At 48.8% G+C, this 17,500-nt stretch overlaps 1 protein-coding gene across 8 annotated transcripts in view; it reads right to left on the bottom strand.

The window, feature by feature from the left end:
* Positions 1–17,500, bottom strand: part of LOC133141686 (rab GTPase-activating protein 1) — a 110,646-nt gene that overhangs the window by 33,190 nt on the left and 59,956 nt on the right. For all 8 annotated transcript variants that reach the window (XM_061262303.1, XM_061262299.1, XM_061262304.1 and 5 more), the window contains one exon: positions 8,041–8,154. In XM_061262303.1, the coding sequence (XP_061118287.1) occupies positions 8,041–8,154 (114 nt within the window). The remainder of the gene's footprint in view (positions 1–8,040; positions 8,155–17,500) is intronic.

Below are 17,500 nucleotides of genomic sequence, written 5' to 3'. Positions count from 1 at the left end.
AGGGCACTGCAAGCCTAAATCACTACTGCAAATGTGAAGACACTGAAAAAACTTGAAATACAAGGATGAAAAAAAGAAAATGAGTTAATGTTCGGAACACTAACTAATGTTATTTCTGTATGTACTCTCTGGTGTAGTCCCAAATGTGATCTTAGCGTGATCTGTAGACATGTATGGTTGCAGTTCCAAACGTGATCTTAGTGTGAACTGTGCACATGTATGGAGCAATGCCAAAGGCGTGTCAGGTAAGGAGAGAATCTGAATAGATTTATAAAAAGCACAGACAACACAACACCTGAGAAAAATTCACAGACAGCGCATGAAAATCCGAAGGGGGTAGAGGTAGAGGTACAAATTTACCAACTGTTTTAGCATGCAGACATTTTGCAGATTGGATTTTGAAGCACTCCCACTGGGTCTGACTCAAAGATGGGATATTAACTGCAGGCCAGAACTACAGAAGCACAAGTACAATGCACTCGGGCAAGATAAGTTTATCAACAGATTTTTTGTGATGAAGTTGCAATAGTTAATTCCCAGTTTACAAAGAAGGAAAATGTATTTTTCTTTTGTCAGCCTTCTGTGAATGCTGAAAGGATCACAGCACCCTACAGTACAGCCTGGTTCTTATCTACTGACAATGCTCAGCATCAACAGCTGCAGTTAATAATGTCATTATTATACACTCATATAATCTAGGGTCTTTTTTTAAATGAGTGAATCAGGTACACTCTAGCATCCATAAATGACAATAGTTTCTTGATTCTCTTCTGGTACTTTATTTGCTGATCTGCTGATCTGTGTTACATAAAGTGAGAATTATTATTATTATAATTCACATTATTATTAGCATTATCTGCTAATTCTACCCCACTAAAATATAACCTATCCTAAGTCTTACAGTAGACATAAAGTTTGCTTTAGCCCACCAATTTTAAACTGGGCCACATAAGTTGCGTTATTGATCGCTGGATTTACGGTCTGCTTCAGAATAACAGTGGGAAAGAGCAGAGGAAGAACAGGGAGAGGGTAAGAATAAGAAATAAAATAGGCCTAATGCATTCTAGTGGACAATGATAATGCAAAATGCAATACATTAAATAAAGCAATGTAATGCAAGTCTGGAAACATTTCTAACTTAATTAAACATAACGATTAATGGAGTGGACTTGCACTGTATTTGAATCCCTCCAACCAATAATGCTGGTGATGGGGCAGGTTCAGGTATTGACAATCATGCCTGCACATTAATTACACTAATGCTAACTAGCTAGCTCAATATAAATGCTAGATAACAAAGTCAATTTTACATGCTGGCTTCTGAGGTCACACTCGAGGCAACCTGCCCATTCAATTTCAGGCTAGTGAATAATAATCATTGATAATAAAAAAGAATAATAAAATATACTGACTTTGTTGTCACGGAACCATTCCTGTGAGGATTAATGATTCCGCTGACGGCCAAGTCTCAGTCTTGTGACAGAGATAACCGTCTCTGTGACTACAGACATTGGTCTGTAGTTGTCAAACTGCAGTCTTTCTCTAACCCAGCCACTGCAGCTACGACCAATCCCTACATGTTCTCCTCTTGAGCTCCTCCTCCTTCTACTGGCCACATGCGTTTCAGATACTGCACACAGTCACGCCCAGAAACATCCCGAACGATTTTTAGAAAAACCATTACGGTAGATAAGCAAGGTATTGGCAGAGGTCAGCACAGACACAGGCTGGCAGTGCATCAGTGAAACGGCTGGTTGTTTCACAATATTTTCAAGTTGAAATCCTGCATAGTGTGCCTTTTAAACCAGTGGCCTTCACTCCTGGTCCTGGAGAGCCACAGGGTGTGCTGGCTTTTCTTGTTACTCAGCACTTAATTGATCAATTGCAGAAGTTACACAATTACACAGCTAACTCACCTGTCCTGGTTTCTTGGGTCTCAATGGTTGCCAATATTAAGGCGAAAACAAAAACCAGCACACCTACGGCTCTCCAGGACCAGGAGTGAGGACCACTGCTGTAAACATTCTAGTCCTTCTGATGTAGCAGAGATAATAAGCACATTCCCAGTGACACCCTCTCCATCACGGGGGACAGAGGGGCAGTGCTGGGTGAGGGGTGGGTGTGGGGCAGTGCTGGGTGAGAGGGTGGGTGTGGGGCAGTGCTGGGTGAGAGGGTGGGTGTGGGGCAGTGCTGGGTGAGAGGGTGGGTGTGGGGCAGTGCTGGGTGAGAGGGTGGGTGTGGGGCAGTGCTGGGTGAGAGGGGGTGGGTGTGGGGCAGTGCTGGGTGAGAGGGTGGTGTGGGGGCACGGCTGGGTGAGGGGGCGGGTGTGGGGCAGTGCTGGGTGAGGGAGTGGGTGTGGGGCAGTGCTGGGTGAGAGGGTGGGTGTGGGGCAGTGCTGGGTGAGGGGGCGGGTGTGGGGCAGTGCTGGGTGAGAGGGTGGGTGTGGGGCAGTGCTGGGTGAGGGGCGGGTGTGGGGCAGTGCTGGGTGAGGGGGTGGGTGTGGGGCAGTGCTGGGTGAGAGGGTGGGTGTGGGGCAGTGCTGGGTGAGGGGGTGGGTGTGGGGCAGTGCTGGGTGAGAGGGTGGGTGTGGGGCAGTGCTGGGTGAGAGGGGGTGGGTGTGGGGCAGTGCTGGGTGAGGGGGCGGGTGTGGGCAGTGCTGGGTGAGGGGGTGAGTGTGGGGCAGTGCTGGGTGAGGGGGCGGGTGTGGGGCAGTGCTGGGTGAGAGGGCGGGTGTGGGGCAGTGCTGGGTGAGGGGGCGGGTGTGGGGCAGTGCTGGGTGAGGGGGTGGGTGTGGGGCAGTGCTGGGTGAGAGGGTGGGTGTGGGGCAGTGCTGGGTGAGAGGGCGGGTGTGGGGCAGTGCTGGGTGAGAGGGTGGGTGTGGGGCAGTGCTGGGTGAGGGGGTGGGTGTGGGGCAGTGCTGGGTGAGGGGGCGGTGTGTGGGGCAGTGCTGGGTGAGGGGGTGGGTGTGGGGCAGTGCTGGGTGAGGGGGTGGGTGTGGGGCAGTGCTGGGTGAGGGGGCGGGTGTGGGGCTACCTCGCAGAGCAGCAGGTCGATGATGTGGAAGACCATGTAGAGGGGGAACTTGGCGGTGAAGAGAGTGAGGAACCACTGAGAGGCGTACATGTGAGCCTCCAGGCTGACGTTGAGGAAGTGGTTGTACAGGTCTGGGATGTACTCCTGCCAGAGAGAGAGAGAGAGAGGGAGAGGGATAGAGGGAGGGAGGGAGAGAGGGAGAGAGAGGGAGGGAGAGAGGGAGAGGGAGAGAGAGAGAGGGAGGGATAGAGGGAGGGAGGAAGGGAGAGAATGTGTAATTTAACCAGCGAAGGTGAAATGAACGTTACATGCACATGTACGCATCATCAAGCACAGCCCAGCCAGCCAACCAGACAACAGTGGTCGTGTTGTTACAAACACTCCTGTATCACTCTGTCAGTTATACACATCACTGTGTGAGTGTATCAGGGGCGCCTCTCCCTCACACACAGCTCTGAGCGGCTGTGCCCTTACACACTCATCCCTGTGTGAGTGTATCAGGTTGCACCGTCATGCCCTTACACACACATTACTGTGTGAGTGTATCAGGTTGCCCTTACACACACACCCCTGCGCAGGTCAGGGCAGACTCTGGCTCCGTTCGGGTCTCTCTCACCTGCATGAGGCGCTCCAGCTGGAAGAAACTTGCAGTGCAGGTCCTCAAAGTTCTGTTTGAAGAGCTCCTGAGTCGTAGTCAAACATGATCTTCACCAGAACACTGAAGGCCTGCTCCTCGGGCATCTGAGGAAGGGACCAGAGTCACACCAGAAAAAAACGTCCATCCCAGAATCCACCTCTCTGGCTGTGGCGCAAACAGCACCACAGACGAGCTGTTGCCAGCGAGATGACGGGTTTCTGACAGAGGTGAAGCCCAGGTTCACAAAGCAAAGTCCTCCCCTGTATTCTGTTCATATCGGCTAATCTGCACAGTTCACAGGACTAATTAGTGAAATCAGCTGCCTGAGTTGATGGGTGGAAGAAACAGATGGCAGGACTTTTACCCTTTGACCCCTGGTTTCTGACAGTTTCTCTCTCAGTGCAACTCCAAATCAGGGCTATGATATATCAGTTAACATGGACGGAAGCATCACTGCTAGACAGAGAGTCTTAAAGATCATAAAATGTAGAAGCTTTAATAAAGAAAAATAGTTTCCTGCCAGTGTATGACCTGCCAGCTTTACAATGTCTGGTGCAGGAGCATCAATGTGTTTGTGGTATAAAGCAAAAATATGTTTTTGGTGGAGAATATCCTTTGTTGCCCACCAAAAAATCAGAACCAATTGAAATCAAGCACTAAACTGGACATCAATACATCAATACATACGGGAGACACAGCCCATGTGCTACATACAGAACTGAGCCCCAGGCTCCAGTGTATCCCCACCAGAGAAACTCAACAGAGCAGAACAGCAGTACACCGATACGTCCACTAGGTGTCACTGTGCCTCATCAAATAAGATCCCTTCCTGCTCGGGCTACACCCAGCCAGGATCAGCTCAGTAACCCAAAGCGTGGCTAATGTAAGGGGGATAACACATTTGAGGCTGGTCGGGGAGCCTGGGGGTGGGGGTGTGTGTTGGAGGGGGGTGGGGGTGTGTGTTGGAGGGGGGTGGGGGGGTTGGGGGTTTATTCCTTCCCAGCAGCCCTGACGGGGGCCACGCCTCCTCCAGCTGGGTGAGGACTGAGCACGTGCAGTGGAGCGGTTCTCCGCAGACTCACGTGCAGCAGCAGCACGGCAGCGAGGAACGACTGGCCCTGACAGTATCCTATCTCCTCATCATACACCGAGTACGCCTGTGAGAGAGAGAGAGAGAGAGAGAGAGAGAGCGAGAGAGAGGATCAGTACCCAATCTCCTCATCATACACCGAGTACGCCTGAGAGAGAGAGAGAGAGAGAGAGAGAGAGAGAGAGAGAGAGGATCAGTACCCTATCTCCTCATCATACACCGAGTACGCCTGAGAGAGAGAGAGAGAGAGAGAGAGAGAGAGAGAGGATCAGTACCCAATCTCCTCATCATACACCGAGTACGCCTGAGAGAGAGAGAGAGAGAGAGAGAGAGGATCAGTACCCTATCTCTTCATCATACACCGAGTACGCCTGAGAGAGAGAGAAGAGAGAGAGAGAGAGAGAGAGAGAGAGAGAGAGAGAGAGAGGGGGAGAGAGAGAGAGAGAGAGAGAGGATCAGTACCCAATCTCCTCATCATACACCGAGTACGCCTGAAGAGAGAGAGAGAGAGAGAGAGAGAGAGGATCAGTACCCTATCTCTTCATCATACACCGAGTACGCCTGTGTGAGAGAGAGAGAGAGAGAGAGGATCAGTACCCAATCTCCTCATCATACACCGAGTACGCCCTGAGAGAGAGAGAGAGAGAGAGAGAGGATCAGTACCCAATCTCCTCATCATACACCGAGTACGCTGTGAGAGAGAGAGAGAGAGAGCGAGAGAGAGAGAGGATCAGTACCCAATCTCCTCATCATACACCGAGTACGCCTGTGAGAGAGAGAGAGAGAGAGAGAGAGAGAGAGAGAGAGAGGATCAGTACCCAATCTCCTCATCATACACCGAGTATGCCTGTGAGAGAGAGAGAGAGAGGATCAGTACCCTATCTCCTCATCATACACCGAGTACGCCTGAGAGTGAGTGAGAGAGAGAGAGGGAGAGAGAGAGAGAGAGAGAGGATCAGTACCCAATCTCCTCATCATACACCGAGTACGCCTGAGAGAGAGAGAGAGAGAGAGACAGAGAGAGAGAGAGAGAGAGAGAGAGAGAGAGAGAGAGAGAGGGAGAGACAGAGAGAGAGAGAGAGAGGGAGGGAGTGTGTGAGTGTATCAGGTACACTTCTCCCTTACACACAGCTCTGAGCGGTTGTGCGGGTACACACACTCGGTAAACCAGAGAGAGCAGGGAGAATCAGCATGAGGGGGGTCCCGTATGGCTACTGCCCATATGGCACTCATCAATCTGGCAACCCACCCCTCGCCACAACCCCCCCCCCGATCCGACACCTTATTTACATACAGCACCCGGGGTCACCGAGCTGGGTTTCATTCCTCTGCAGAAAGAGAGACGCAATAGAATAATTAGCGCGTTATGATTTAATTATGAGTAAAAGAAAGATTGGGTGCAGATTCCCGGGGGCAGTAAATCAGGGCGGAGAGGGAAACACGTAATCGATGCAGAAACCTCTCCAGTCAGACGGGAGTGATGAAGTGACCTGGAATATGGGAATCATTTTGAATTATTAAAGACTTGCCAAGTACATTCTCCCAAAACGTATCAATACCAACCTTGCTGTAATTACTTAACACACATAAGCAAGGAATTTACGAGGAAGCTGAATGCACAGTACCTCAAAATAAAAAGCAGGGTAAGGTTATGGTTGGACGAATGGAGAACTCCTCACGTAGAAGGCTTTCTGCTGGGCAGGCAGTGCTTACCCTGCTGTTCTCAGAAAGCCTGTGTAGACCTTTGTTTTGAAGACGGCTGGGAGCTAAGTGGCCCGTGTCAGAAGGGGCCAGCTGTAGAAAACTACACGGAGATGTGCGCTGTTGGGTATTGTACACACCCCTCCATATAACCTCCTGAAGGAGAGACATGAGAGGCTGATACTGTCTTAATACACCACTGTAGATTCGGTGCACTGCAGACGGCCATTTTAGTCATTTGGTAGAGTGTAATAAAAGCCAAGCATACAGCACAGTTTCATAGCTACAGACAGAGTATTTCACCAGAGCAGCAATGTAGTGCAGTAGACATCGAGTAGTATTCAACTCTGTTATACGTGCATTGCATGAGCTCTGTAGAGAATAACCTTACCAACCAATACAAACACAGCATGAGACAGGCATCGAGCACTGACTGTTCACTTCAAAGTGCTGTATGTTGTTGACAGCAAAATCTATTATTCCCCATGGGCAGTGCTTGCATCTTATCAAAATCCTGCTGGAGCGTGTGAACTTCCACAACTCTCACTGTGACACTTTGTGAATAAATATTCAGAATATACGGCACACCTCAGATCCTTATTCATTTCATACATGTGCCGATACAGTATGCATAAAGAGTGACGGTCAACTCCAACCAACAATATTTTCATAAATATGTATCATTCTAAGATGCATCTGACACACAAAACACAATCGTTTTTATCCTTTTTATGAAATAATATCCCCTTAAATTTTGGAATAATTGTGTAAATATAATTTACAAAAGGGGAAATGCTGTCCAGGCACAATACATGAGAAATAGTACTCTATTGTAAACCTACACATATTTGCACAATACATATTGGAAGAAATAAGGTTTTAAAGGAATACACCAACATTTTGGGAAAAATGCCTTTTTTCCCCGACTTACCCAGACTTAAATGAGATGTTCAATTTAATTTTCTTTTTTTGCATTACTGGCTCTGTTTCTATGTTAGCATAGCGTGTTAGCTTAGCATAAAGACTTATAGGAGCCTATAGGAGTCAGTAGCCTACCTCCTTCAAAGTGAAGAAATACACATTACAGCAACTCCGAAGCCGTCTTATTTACACATGGTATCATGTGTATTCAAATTACATGTGAGGAAATTTATTTTTTTAAACGAGATGTTGTTTCCGGAGAAGTTCCACGGTTGGAACTATAACTGCTGAACACACATGTATCCCTCCGATTTGAGGAGGTAGGTTCAAGCCATTATGCTACATTATTGGCATTTGGCAGACGATCCTCCCCTGGAGCAATGCAGTGTTAAGGGCCTTGCTCAAGGGCCCAGCGGCTGTGCGGATTTTATTATTGTGGCTACAACGGGATTATAACCACCGACCTTGTGTGTCCCAGCCATTTACCTTAACCACTACGCTACAGGCCGCCTTAAGCTGAGCTAACACGTTATGCTAACATGGAAACAGAGCCAGTGAATGCACAAAAATGAAACTGAACATCTTGTCTAAGTATATTTCCCAAAGTGTCGGTGTATTCCTTTAACCACGTTTAAACACTTGACACGGGACTTCTCACCTTGCAGATCTTGTAGAGCGAGTCTTGCCCATCGCCACCCGTGTCCTTGAAGTAGTCATGCGCTGGAAATGTCCGGTTAATGTCCCTGGTGATGGCACTGTCCTGAGGAGATTCCTGAAAGGGGGGAAAGAGAGAGGAAGACGTGACCCTCACATCACATTTAGGGGTTCAGGGGCTGTGCTCCCAACGGACCAGCGCAGCATTAGCTGGGAGGGGACAGGGGAAGGCGACCTGCCTTCATACACCAGCGTACACCAGGGGGCACTGTGCTAGGCCTTTGAGTGGACATCTAAACCAGAGGCCATTTCATCAGCAGTGTTCCTCGATCTTAAACCTTAAAACGGCATTCTGCACACCCCCAGTCACACCTTACGAAGCAGGCTAGCACCTAGATTTAGCAGTCAGGACAACTTAAGTGCTCTGAAGTGATGCCTTACATTTTATATATATTAGTGTGTGGACTGTGCTGTACTAGGGAATTCTCAACACTAAAACAACAAACATAAGAAATCCCTACAGACTGAAGCTAGTCTGCAGCCCCTACTTGGCAACATTTTCAGCAGGAAAAACTCCCGTCTGTTGCTCCACTGTTCACTCGGCTATTCTCTGCGATGTGGCAATACGCTGACAGCAGACACGTTATACGAGCGGGAAAGCAGACGTGCTCCTCCCGCACCGGAGAGAGATCCCCATGACCTTTTACAATGTTCCTTCTCTCTCTCTCAACACATTAAGTACTGACATTTAAAAAATGTTATTTTTGGGGAGAACACATTCTCATTTACAAAACCACGCCACGTTTGACACCCACAGAAGAACTCAAGAGATTTAAAAATGGTGCAAAACAACATGGGCATCGTATGGTGCAATACATGATCTTATGGTAAATGGTAAATGGTCAGCATTTATATAGCGCCTTTACCCAAAATGCTGTACAATTGATTCACCCATTCACACACACACACACACACACACACACTCACACTCACACTCACACTCACACACCAACGGCGATTGCCTGCCATGTAAGGCACCGACCAGCTCGTCAGGAGCATTGGGGGGTTAGGTGTCTCGCTCAAGGACACTTGCACACACCCAGGGCGTTTCTGCAGCACGTTCCCCGCCCGGGGGTCCAGAGCAGAGGCCACTCTGGGGGTCTCATGTTGAGCGTGTCTGGCAGATCTGGTCTAGTAAACTGGGACAGATGTCTGCAGTAGAACAGACTGGTGTGGGGGGGGTCAGATCTAAGAGGGATGTGCAGAGGACAGAGCAGGGTATTGTGTGTATGTGCGTGCAGAGAGGAGTACAGAGTGCTGTGTGAAAACAAACAGAACCTCCTTCACAGAGCACACCTCCAAATAAACTGCATGCGTGCTGCAGTCTAACCAAGCCTTAAAGATTCAGCCCTTCAGAAAGCAGAGGGACACCTCAACTTTGAACTAATGCGAGCTTAAAATCCTCAACCGATTACATTACCGAAACAAAAACGCTTGATGGCAGTGAAGACTGAATGAAATGAAAAGAGAGAAAAACAGCTGACGCAAGCAGACCTGACTGCGGGGCGGCCTGAGTGTCACGCCACGGGCAGAAAAGCATCCCAAACGCCAGCGTCCGCCACGCGGCAAGAAACCGCACCCGGGGGCCTTGGCAACGGAGGCTCGCAGGCCCACAATGCACCAGTCACAGCGAACAACGCGGCCATTCAGAGCCGCAGAAAGAGCAGCGGTCACATGACCAGGGAAACGGCGCTTATGAACACTGGCCTGTGAGATTTGGGATTCTGTCGCCATGTCACATGACTATGTTTAGATCACGTGATCGTACGATCACATGATTACGTTTCCCTGATTCTCTGAGCTGAACCCCGAGTGCCTGCCATTACAGCAAGGGACAATCCACCCTGGAGCAATGAGGGGTTAAGGGCCCAACAGCTGTGCGGTTTTTATCATGGCTACACCGGGGCTTGAACCACCAACCTTCTGGATCCCAGTCATGCATCTTGTATTTTAAATATGGTAAATGGACCAATGAAGTTTGAGACACATCTCAAGGATAACTAGAGCAATCCTCATTTGGAGTGCCACAGCAAAGGTAAATGAGAGATAGCAGTTTTTTATTTTCAATACATTTGCAAAAATTCCCAAAAAAGAAAAATGTTTTCACTTTGTCATTATGGGTTATTGAGTGCGGATTGACGGGCAAAAAATGCCTCATCCCTTCACAAATGAAATCTATAATGCAATAAAGTGTGCAAAAAAAGTGAAGGGGTCTGAAAACCTTCTGAAGCCACTCAATATATTGCAAAGTGTCTGGGTTGGAAAAAGTGCAATATAAATAAAATCTTATTATTACAATGAAAACAGGAGCAGGAGGGGAGTCGGAGTGAGTCGGAGAGATAAAGGCACGAAAAGGCACTGGGGCCTGTCACATGGGGAAGGGCTGGTTCACCAGGGGCATCTGTGCCCCTCACAGACACACAATATAACATAACCTTTCCTCTTCATCTCTATGGCCCAGAGGCTGCCGTTTTATCATGAGATGAAATCAGAGGTTGCATGGGCCATGAAAGTTTAGGGCTAGTACAGACTGAACAGTAGTCTTAACTGCATCCTATTTGACCTCAAGGCTAATCTGATTTGCTGAAATCTCAAAAAAAAAACTTTCAGCAGAACACGCAAGGACCCTGAAACTTTATGTAACAAACATACCGTAGTAGGGTTACAGAACATTTCCTTCTGCTAGCAAAGATAAAAGATAAAAATAAAAAGTGTATGAAGGGTTTGTGCTTCTCGATGTGCCATGCCTGTGGAGTCTTGTGCCTGACTACACTAAATGCATTATAATTGGTAAAGGCATTGCAATCCATCCCTGCGATCTGAAGAAAATGTATTACGAATAACTCTAGCCTATGCCTTCATCATGCTAGTCAAGAGTTTCAACTGCAAGGGTTTTTTTCAGTCCAAAAGGACTTAATGATAGGTGAATACCAAAGTCAGAGTCCACTGAACCACATGCAGTTTCATTAACTGAAATAATTCAAATATAAACTACAATTTTACATTACACCAACCATTACCGTCAGCAGTTAAATTTACATCACAAGGTTGATAGTTATCTGATTAATTTGTATATTGTATATTCCTAAGACCAGGGTGTAGATTCCGGAGATTTAGTGCTAATTGGCCCCATCTGGCCTGTGTGACATGCACTAAAAATTCCTTTGCTAAAACTGTAGTTGTGAGCAGCTCTCTCCAGAACAATAGAGGGCTGATGCAGTCTCCTCCTTTCCCCCCGTCAGCGTGATTTAACACCTGCCGAACTGTGATTTAACACTCCCCCGGAGTGACTTTAAACTCTCCGCTTCCCATTACAGGAGAGCGCGGCTTTCTGCCTGCCCCCGTGGAGGAGGTCACGTGACCTCCATCACTATCAGCCACTACTCATAGGCCTAACAGGCCGTCCCATAAATACCCACCGCCCCACCGCCCCACCGCCCACTGCCCCACCGCCCACTGCCCCACCGCCCCACCGCCCACTGCCCCACCGCCCACCGCCCACTGCCCCACCGCCCCACCGCCCACTGCCCCACCGCCCACCGCCCACTGCCCCACCGCCCCACCGCCCACTGCCCCACCGCCCCACCGCCCACTGCCCACCGCCCACCGCCCACTGCCCCACCGCCCCACCGCCCACTGCCCCACCGCCCACCGCCCACTGCCCCACCGCCCCACCGCCCACTGCCCCACCGCCCCACCGCCCCACCGCCCACCGCCCACTGCCCCACCGCCCACTGCCCCACCGCCCCACCGCCCCACCGCCCACTGCCCCACCGCCCACTGCCCCACCGCCCCACCGCCCACCGCCCCACCGCCCCACCGCCCCACCGCCCCACCGCCCACCGCCCACTGCCCCACTGCCCCACCGCCCCACCGCCCACCGCCCACTGCCCCACCGCCCCACCGCCCACCGCCCACCGCCCCACCGCCCACTGCCCCACCGCCCCACCGCCCACCGCCCCACCGCCCCACCGCCCACTGCCCCACCGCCCCACCGCCCACCGCCCCACCGCCCCACCGCCCCACCGCCCACCGCCCACTGCCCCACTGCCCCACCGCCCCACCGCCCACCGCCCACTGCCCCACCGCCCCACCGCCCCACCGCCCCACCGCCCCACCGCCCACTGCCCACCGCCCACTGCCCCACCGCCCCACCGCCCACCGCCCACTGCCCCACCGTGACCTGCGTGTTACATCACCCTTAACAGACGGATGTGACCTGTGTGTTACATCACCCTTAACAGACGGATGTGACCTGTGTGTTACATCACCCTTAACAGACGGATGTGACCTGTGTGTTACATCTCCCTTAACAGACGGATGTGACCTGTGTGTTACATCTCCCTTAACAGACGGATGTGACCTGCACATTACATCTCCCTTAACAGACGGATGTGACCTGTGTGTTACATCACCCTTAACAGACGGGTGTGACCTGTGTGTTACATCACACTTAACAGACGGATGTGACCTGCGTGTTACATCACCCTTAACAGACGGATGTGACCTGTGTGTTACATCTCCCTTAACAGACGGATGTGACCTGTGTGTTACATCTCCCTTAACAGACGGATGTGACCTGCACATTACATCTCCCTTAACAGACGGATGTGACCTGTGTGTTACATCACCCTTAACAGACGGGTGTGACCTGTGTGTTACATCACACTTAACAGACGGATGTGACCTGCGTGTTACATCTCCCTTAACAGACGGATGTGACCTGCGTGTTACATCACCCTTAACAGACGGATGTGACCTGCGTGTTACATCACCCTTAACAGACGGATGTGACCTGCGTGTTACATCTCCCTTAACAGACGGATGTGACCTGTGTGTTACATCACCCTTAACAGACGGATGTGACCTGTGTGTTACATCTCCCTTAACAGACGGATGTGACCTGTGTGTTACATCACCCTTAACAGACGGATGTGACCTGCGTGTTACATCTCCCTTAACAGACGGATGTGACCTGTGTGTTACATCACCCTTAACAGACGGATGTGACCTGTGTGTTACATCTCCCTTAACAGACGGATGTGACCTGTGTGTTACATCTCCCTTAACAGACGGATGTGACCTGCACATTACATCTCCCTTAACAGACGGATGTGACCTGTGTGTTACATCACCCTTAACAGACGGGTGTGACCTGTGTGTTACATCACACTTAACAGACGGATGTGACCTGCGTGTTACATCTCCCTTAACAGACGGATGTGACCTGCGTGTTACATCACCCTTAACAGACGGATGTGACCTGCGTGTTACATCACCCTTAACAGACGGATGTGACCTGCGTGTTACATCACCCTTAACAGACGGATGTGACCTGCGTGTTACATCTCCCTTAACAGACGGATGTGACCTGCGTGTTACATCTCCCTTATCAGACGTATGCAAGGCCGGCGTTGTATTTCATCATATGACCGTTTTTCAAGACACGTGACCATTGAAATGCATTGTGATTCCTTGGCCTTTCTATGGGTTTTCTATAGGGTGCCTGAGTCCATAATGGGTTAAGACACTGCACTTTCTTTGCATGGTTTCTGTCGAGCACGTACAACAAGACAGACAGAGCTTTCCCCTTTCAGTGTTTCCTGTTCCTCTTAAATCCCACAAACCCGGAAAATAAAGATCCTTTCAGTTTAACACTTCAAATTGAGCTTAAAGGCCAAAAGCTACTTAATCGCTCGAATTGAGGCTTATAACCAGAGGGGAAAACTGTCCTTTCGTGTCTGAGGAGCAGTGTTTAAACGTTTTAATTCGCCTCAAACCAGTACTGTGAAGAAGTGACTGATGTTAAACAATATACGGGAACTTGCTAACGCTGCAGTCAGGACAATTTACTCGTTGTTTACTGAGCCGATCTCCTGAGGCAACGGCTAAAGTGAGATATTCACACTTTGCACATTGTTGTAACTTCTCAGTGCATCTGTATTATTTCCCGAAAGACCAACTGATTTACAGTGGATTACCTCGGCCGAGAGGGACATCCAAAGTGCTAAACCTGACATTACACCTACGATGAGTTCAGTGATGAAACCACTAGACAAAAACATGCTTACACATCGGAGAAAAATAGCCAAGCACACGCGCGCACACACGCCGGGCATCTCCGTCAGCTCACACTCGAGTCGGGATGCTTTGGCAGGAAGCTCGCAGAAATCAGGACTATTCAGGCCACCATGCAATATTAATTGGCCGCAGGCCTCCGTGTGGAAAGGCCTGAAAGCAGGAGTAATTATGGCACGATGACACTCACTCTCACACAACATCCTCTGAGCAGCAGAAACTAGTGTTCCAGCCCCTGGACCTTCACCCTCTTCATTTCCTCTGGTGTACTGCGGACTTCCAGGTGAAGTCTCCGCGATTCAGTTCCAGCTCCCTCCACGGAACCATCCGGACTGGCAGAGGAGGGAGGGGTGGAACACAGTGCGATGCTTTTCTTTTCAGCCTCCACATGAATCCCCTCGAAGAATCCCTTTCTGATACAGTCTGAAGCCCTGTACCCTGACACTCTGTATTTATCCTGTGCACTCCTTACCTAATAATAATAATAATAATCATAATCATAACAACAACAATTATATTAATAATAACAATAATAAAAGTAATACAAATGAGTTATTTAGCTGATGCTTTTATCCAAAGCAAATTCCAGTTGATTGGACTAAGCAGGAGAGATAGGATCGCTAACACATCCAGCCCTTCTCCACGGCATTACAGGTGCCACGCCCGTCACCGCATGCCGGCCAACAGCCCGAGTCAGGAGGCGACACGACTCGTCACAAGAGGACTGTGAGTGTGTGGAACACACTGCTGGATGGATGGATGGCATCACAAACAGAAACGCACGCACAGGCAACAAGCGAGTGGCAAAGATTACCCACTTGGTGCGTGCCTTTTCAAAGATTAATTACCCTTTCCTACATTATTGATGCTCTGATTATCTGGAACAGAAAAGCCTCTAAATAATAGATTTGTGTAAAGTCTGCAGAGCGCGCAACGAGCTGCCTGGTTGGCAGAACCGACACATCAGGCCTGGCAGTGAGAGCTGCCCCAACACGCCACAGAACATCTACCCCAACACGCCACAGAACACCTACCCCAACACGCCGCAGAACATCTACCCCAACATGCCACAGAACATCTACCCCAACACGCCACGCACAACATCTACCCCAACACGCCACACACAACATCTACCCCAACACGCCACAGAACATCTACCCCAACACGCCACACACAACATCTACCCCAACACGCCACAGAACATCTACCCCAACACGCCACACAGAACATCTACCCCAACACACCACACACAACATCTACCCCAACACGCCACACAGAACATCTACCCCAACACACCACACACATCTACCCCAACACGCCACACAGAACATCTACCCCAACACGCTACACACAACATCTACCCCAACACGCCACACACATCTACCCCAACACGCCACACAACATTCATGTGTTGTGGCACACTCAGATTTACCCCACCCCACACACCTTTAAACTTACTAGTTTGTATTTATTAAGTGTTATTATATCTAGTGATGAAGGTAACCGTGTCCTGTTGGGTGGCGACAGGTAAAGCACAGGAGCTGGGTTCTCCAGATGGCTGTTGGGAGCAGTCAAGAAGCTGCTGATGCCAAAGCCATTTTTTTATTATTATTATTATTCTGCTTTTCAAAGTTATGCGTTTGAAGTAATTTATTTTGAGAAACATATTTCACTGAAATAATGTCAACTTACCTATCCCACTAGAGAAAAACATTGCGTCATCCAAAATCAAAGGCAAACACTTGTCCTAGTTCTTTCCCAAGCTCCTAAACGCTGCCCTAATCTCCCCTCACCCATAACACTTTTCCCACACTGTTTTTCTAACCGTAATCATAACCATAAATCTAGTTTAACCCTAACGTGAACCCCAAAACCTAATTACAGTCTATTTCACTGAAAAATATGCAAGTATGTTAAGCTATTGTGCTATATCCCACCACTAATTTGGATCAACAACAGCTCTGGTCTTGATCCTTTCCCAAGACCCAAAACATAACCCCAATCTTGCCTCAACACCTACAGGGCCATCTTCCTAACCCTAAGCCTACATCTAAGACTAGCGTAACCCAGAAATGGAAAAACAGAGATTGTGTATGACTATTAGAAGAAAAACACAACTATCTTTCATACATGGTTTTGTTATTTTCTTGGCCTCAGATTAATTTCAAAGTTTCAAGTTATTCAAAGATGTTTATTACATATTAATAAACAGATCAATAAACATATTTCATTGCCTTTTTGAAGAAATACGATATGATAGTCTACAAACCCATTACCTTCAGAATTTATTCTCTACAGGCCAAAATAAGTTGCTTGTGCAGGCATAGCTCAGAAGAGAAGTTTGTGCCTAGTGCGGACGACTCATATATTATCTCCTGTGCATGCATTTGTGTAATTAATGGTCACTCTGTCCCTTTTTTATGATGTTGTTTTGTAACCACGGTCAAGTGCAAGAGCTGATTAACTGCATTCAGCACATTTATTTCCCACAATGCCTCATGTTATGTCATGCTGTTGTTCTCGGTCTCCCTGAGTGCACTGCACACAGGACAAAAAACTAAAGACTTCACAGCAAGGCAAAATGTTCTGCAATCATAGGCCATGTGCTCAGAGAAGAAGCCCGGCTTCGACTATTTCACTGCACGTCTTTGTTTCTCGAAGTACCTAAATAAAGCATCCACCAAACAATATCTGCAGCCGGCGAGTCTACTAAAACCTGATAATTATTGGAAAGGAAACGGATAGGCATCGAGAGCTTATTCACTTACTCCCGGTCTGGGGATCTGTGTGAAGTAAAGCCAGAGAAACTGCCGCGCTCTGCCTGCATGTGAACAACAGTAGCCTGTATGTGCACTGCTGCTAAACGAGCTTTAGGCCTCTGGAGGAAAAAAAGGACTTGACCAATCGCAAAGGCCAATCAGCTCGTCATCGAGAACACCGTCATCCACCTCTACTGACATGAAACCGTCAGCAGCAATGACTCAGCACATTTTGAGGCTTGCAGTGACGCATCAGCAGTGGGTCCCGCATGTAAATATTTGTGTACATATTGAGAAATTGAACATGGTTACCAGCCAGGGACAGTGTCTGTGGAACCTACAATGCTCAGTCCAAGTACATTAGTATGATACTGTAGGTGTCCACCAAAATCTGTGAAGGCAAAAGAACTGTGTAGCCAAATAATATGTCACATGACACAAATTGAAAAATACTGGGGGGAAAAAACAGTACACCAAGAGGGCTGTAGCTATAACATGAATCTGCACAAAATGTCAGCAAATGGAAAAAAGGTGTTAATGCTGACAATAAACACACGATGCCTGTTA

Source organism: Conger conger, chromosome 12 (genome assembly GCF_963514075.1).
Source record: "Conger conger chromosome 12, fConCon1.1, whole genome shotgun sequence".
Classification (NCBI taxonomy): Eukaryota; Metazoa; Chordata; class Actinopteri; order Anguilliformes; family Congridae; genus Conger; species Conger conger.
Note: the sequence above shows the minus strand (reverse complement) of the source record. Positions and strands in the feature narration are given on the sequence as shown.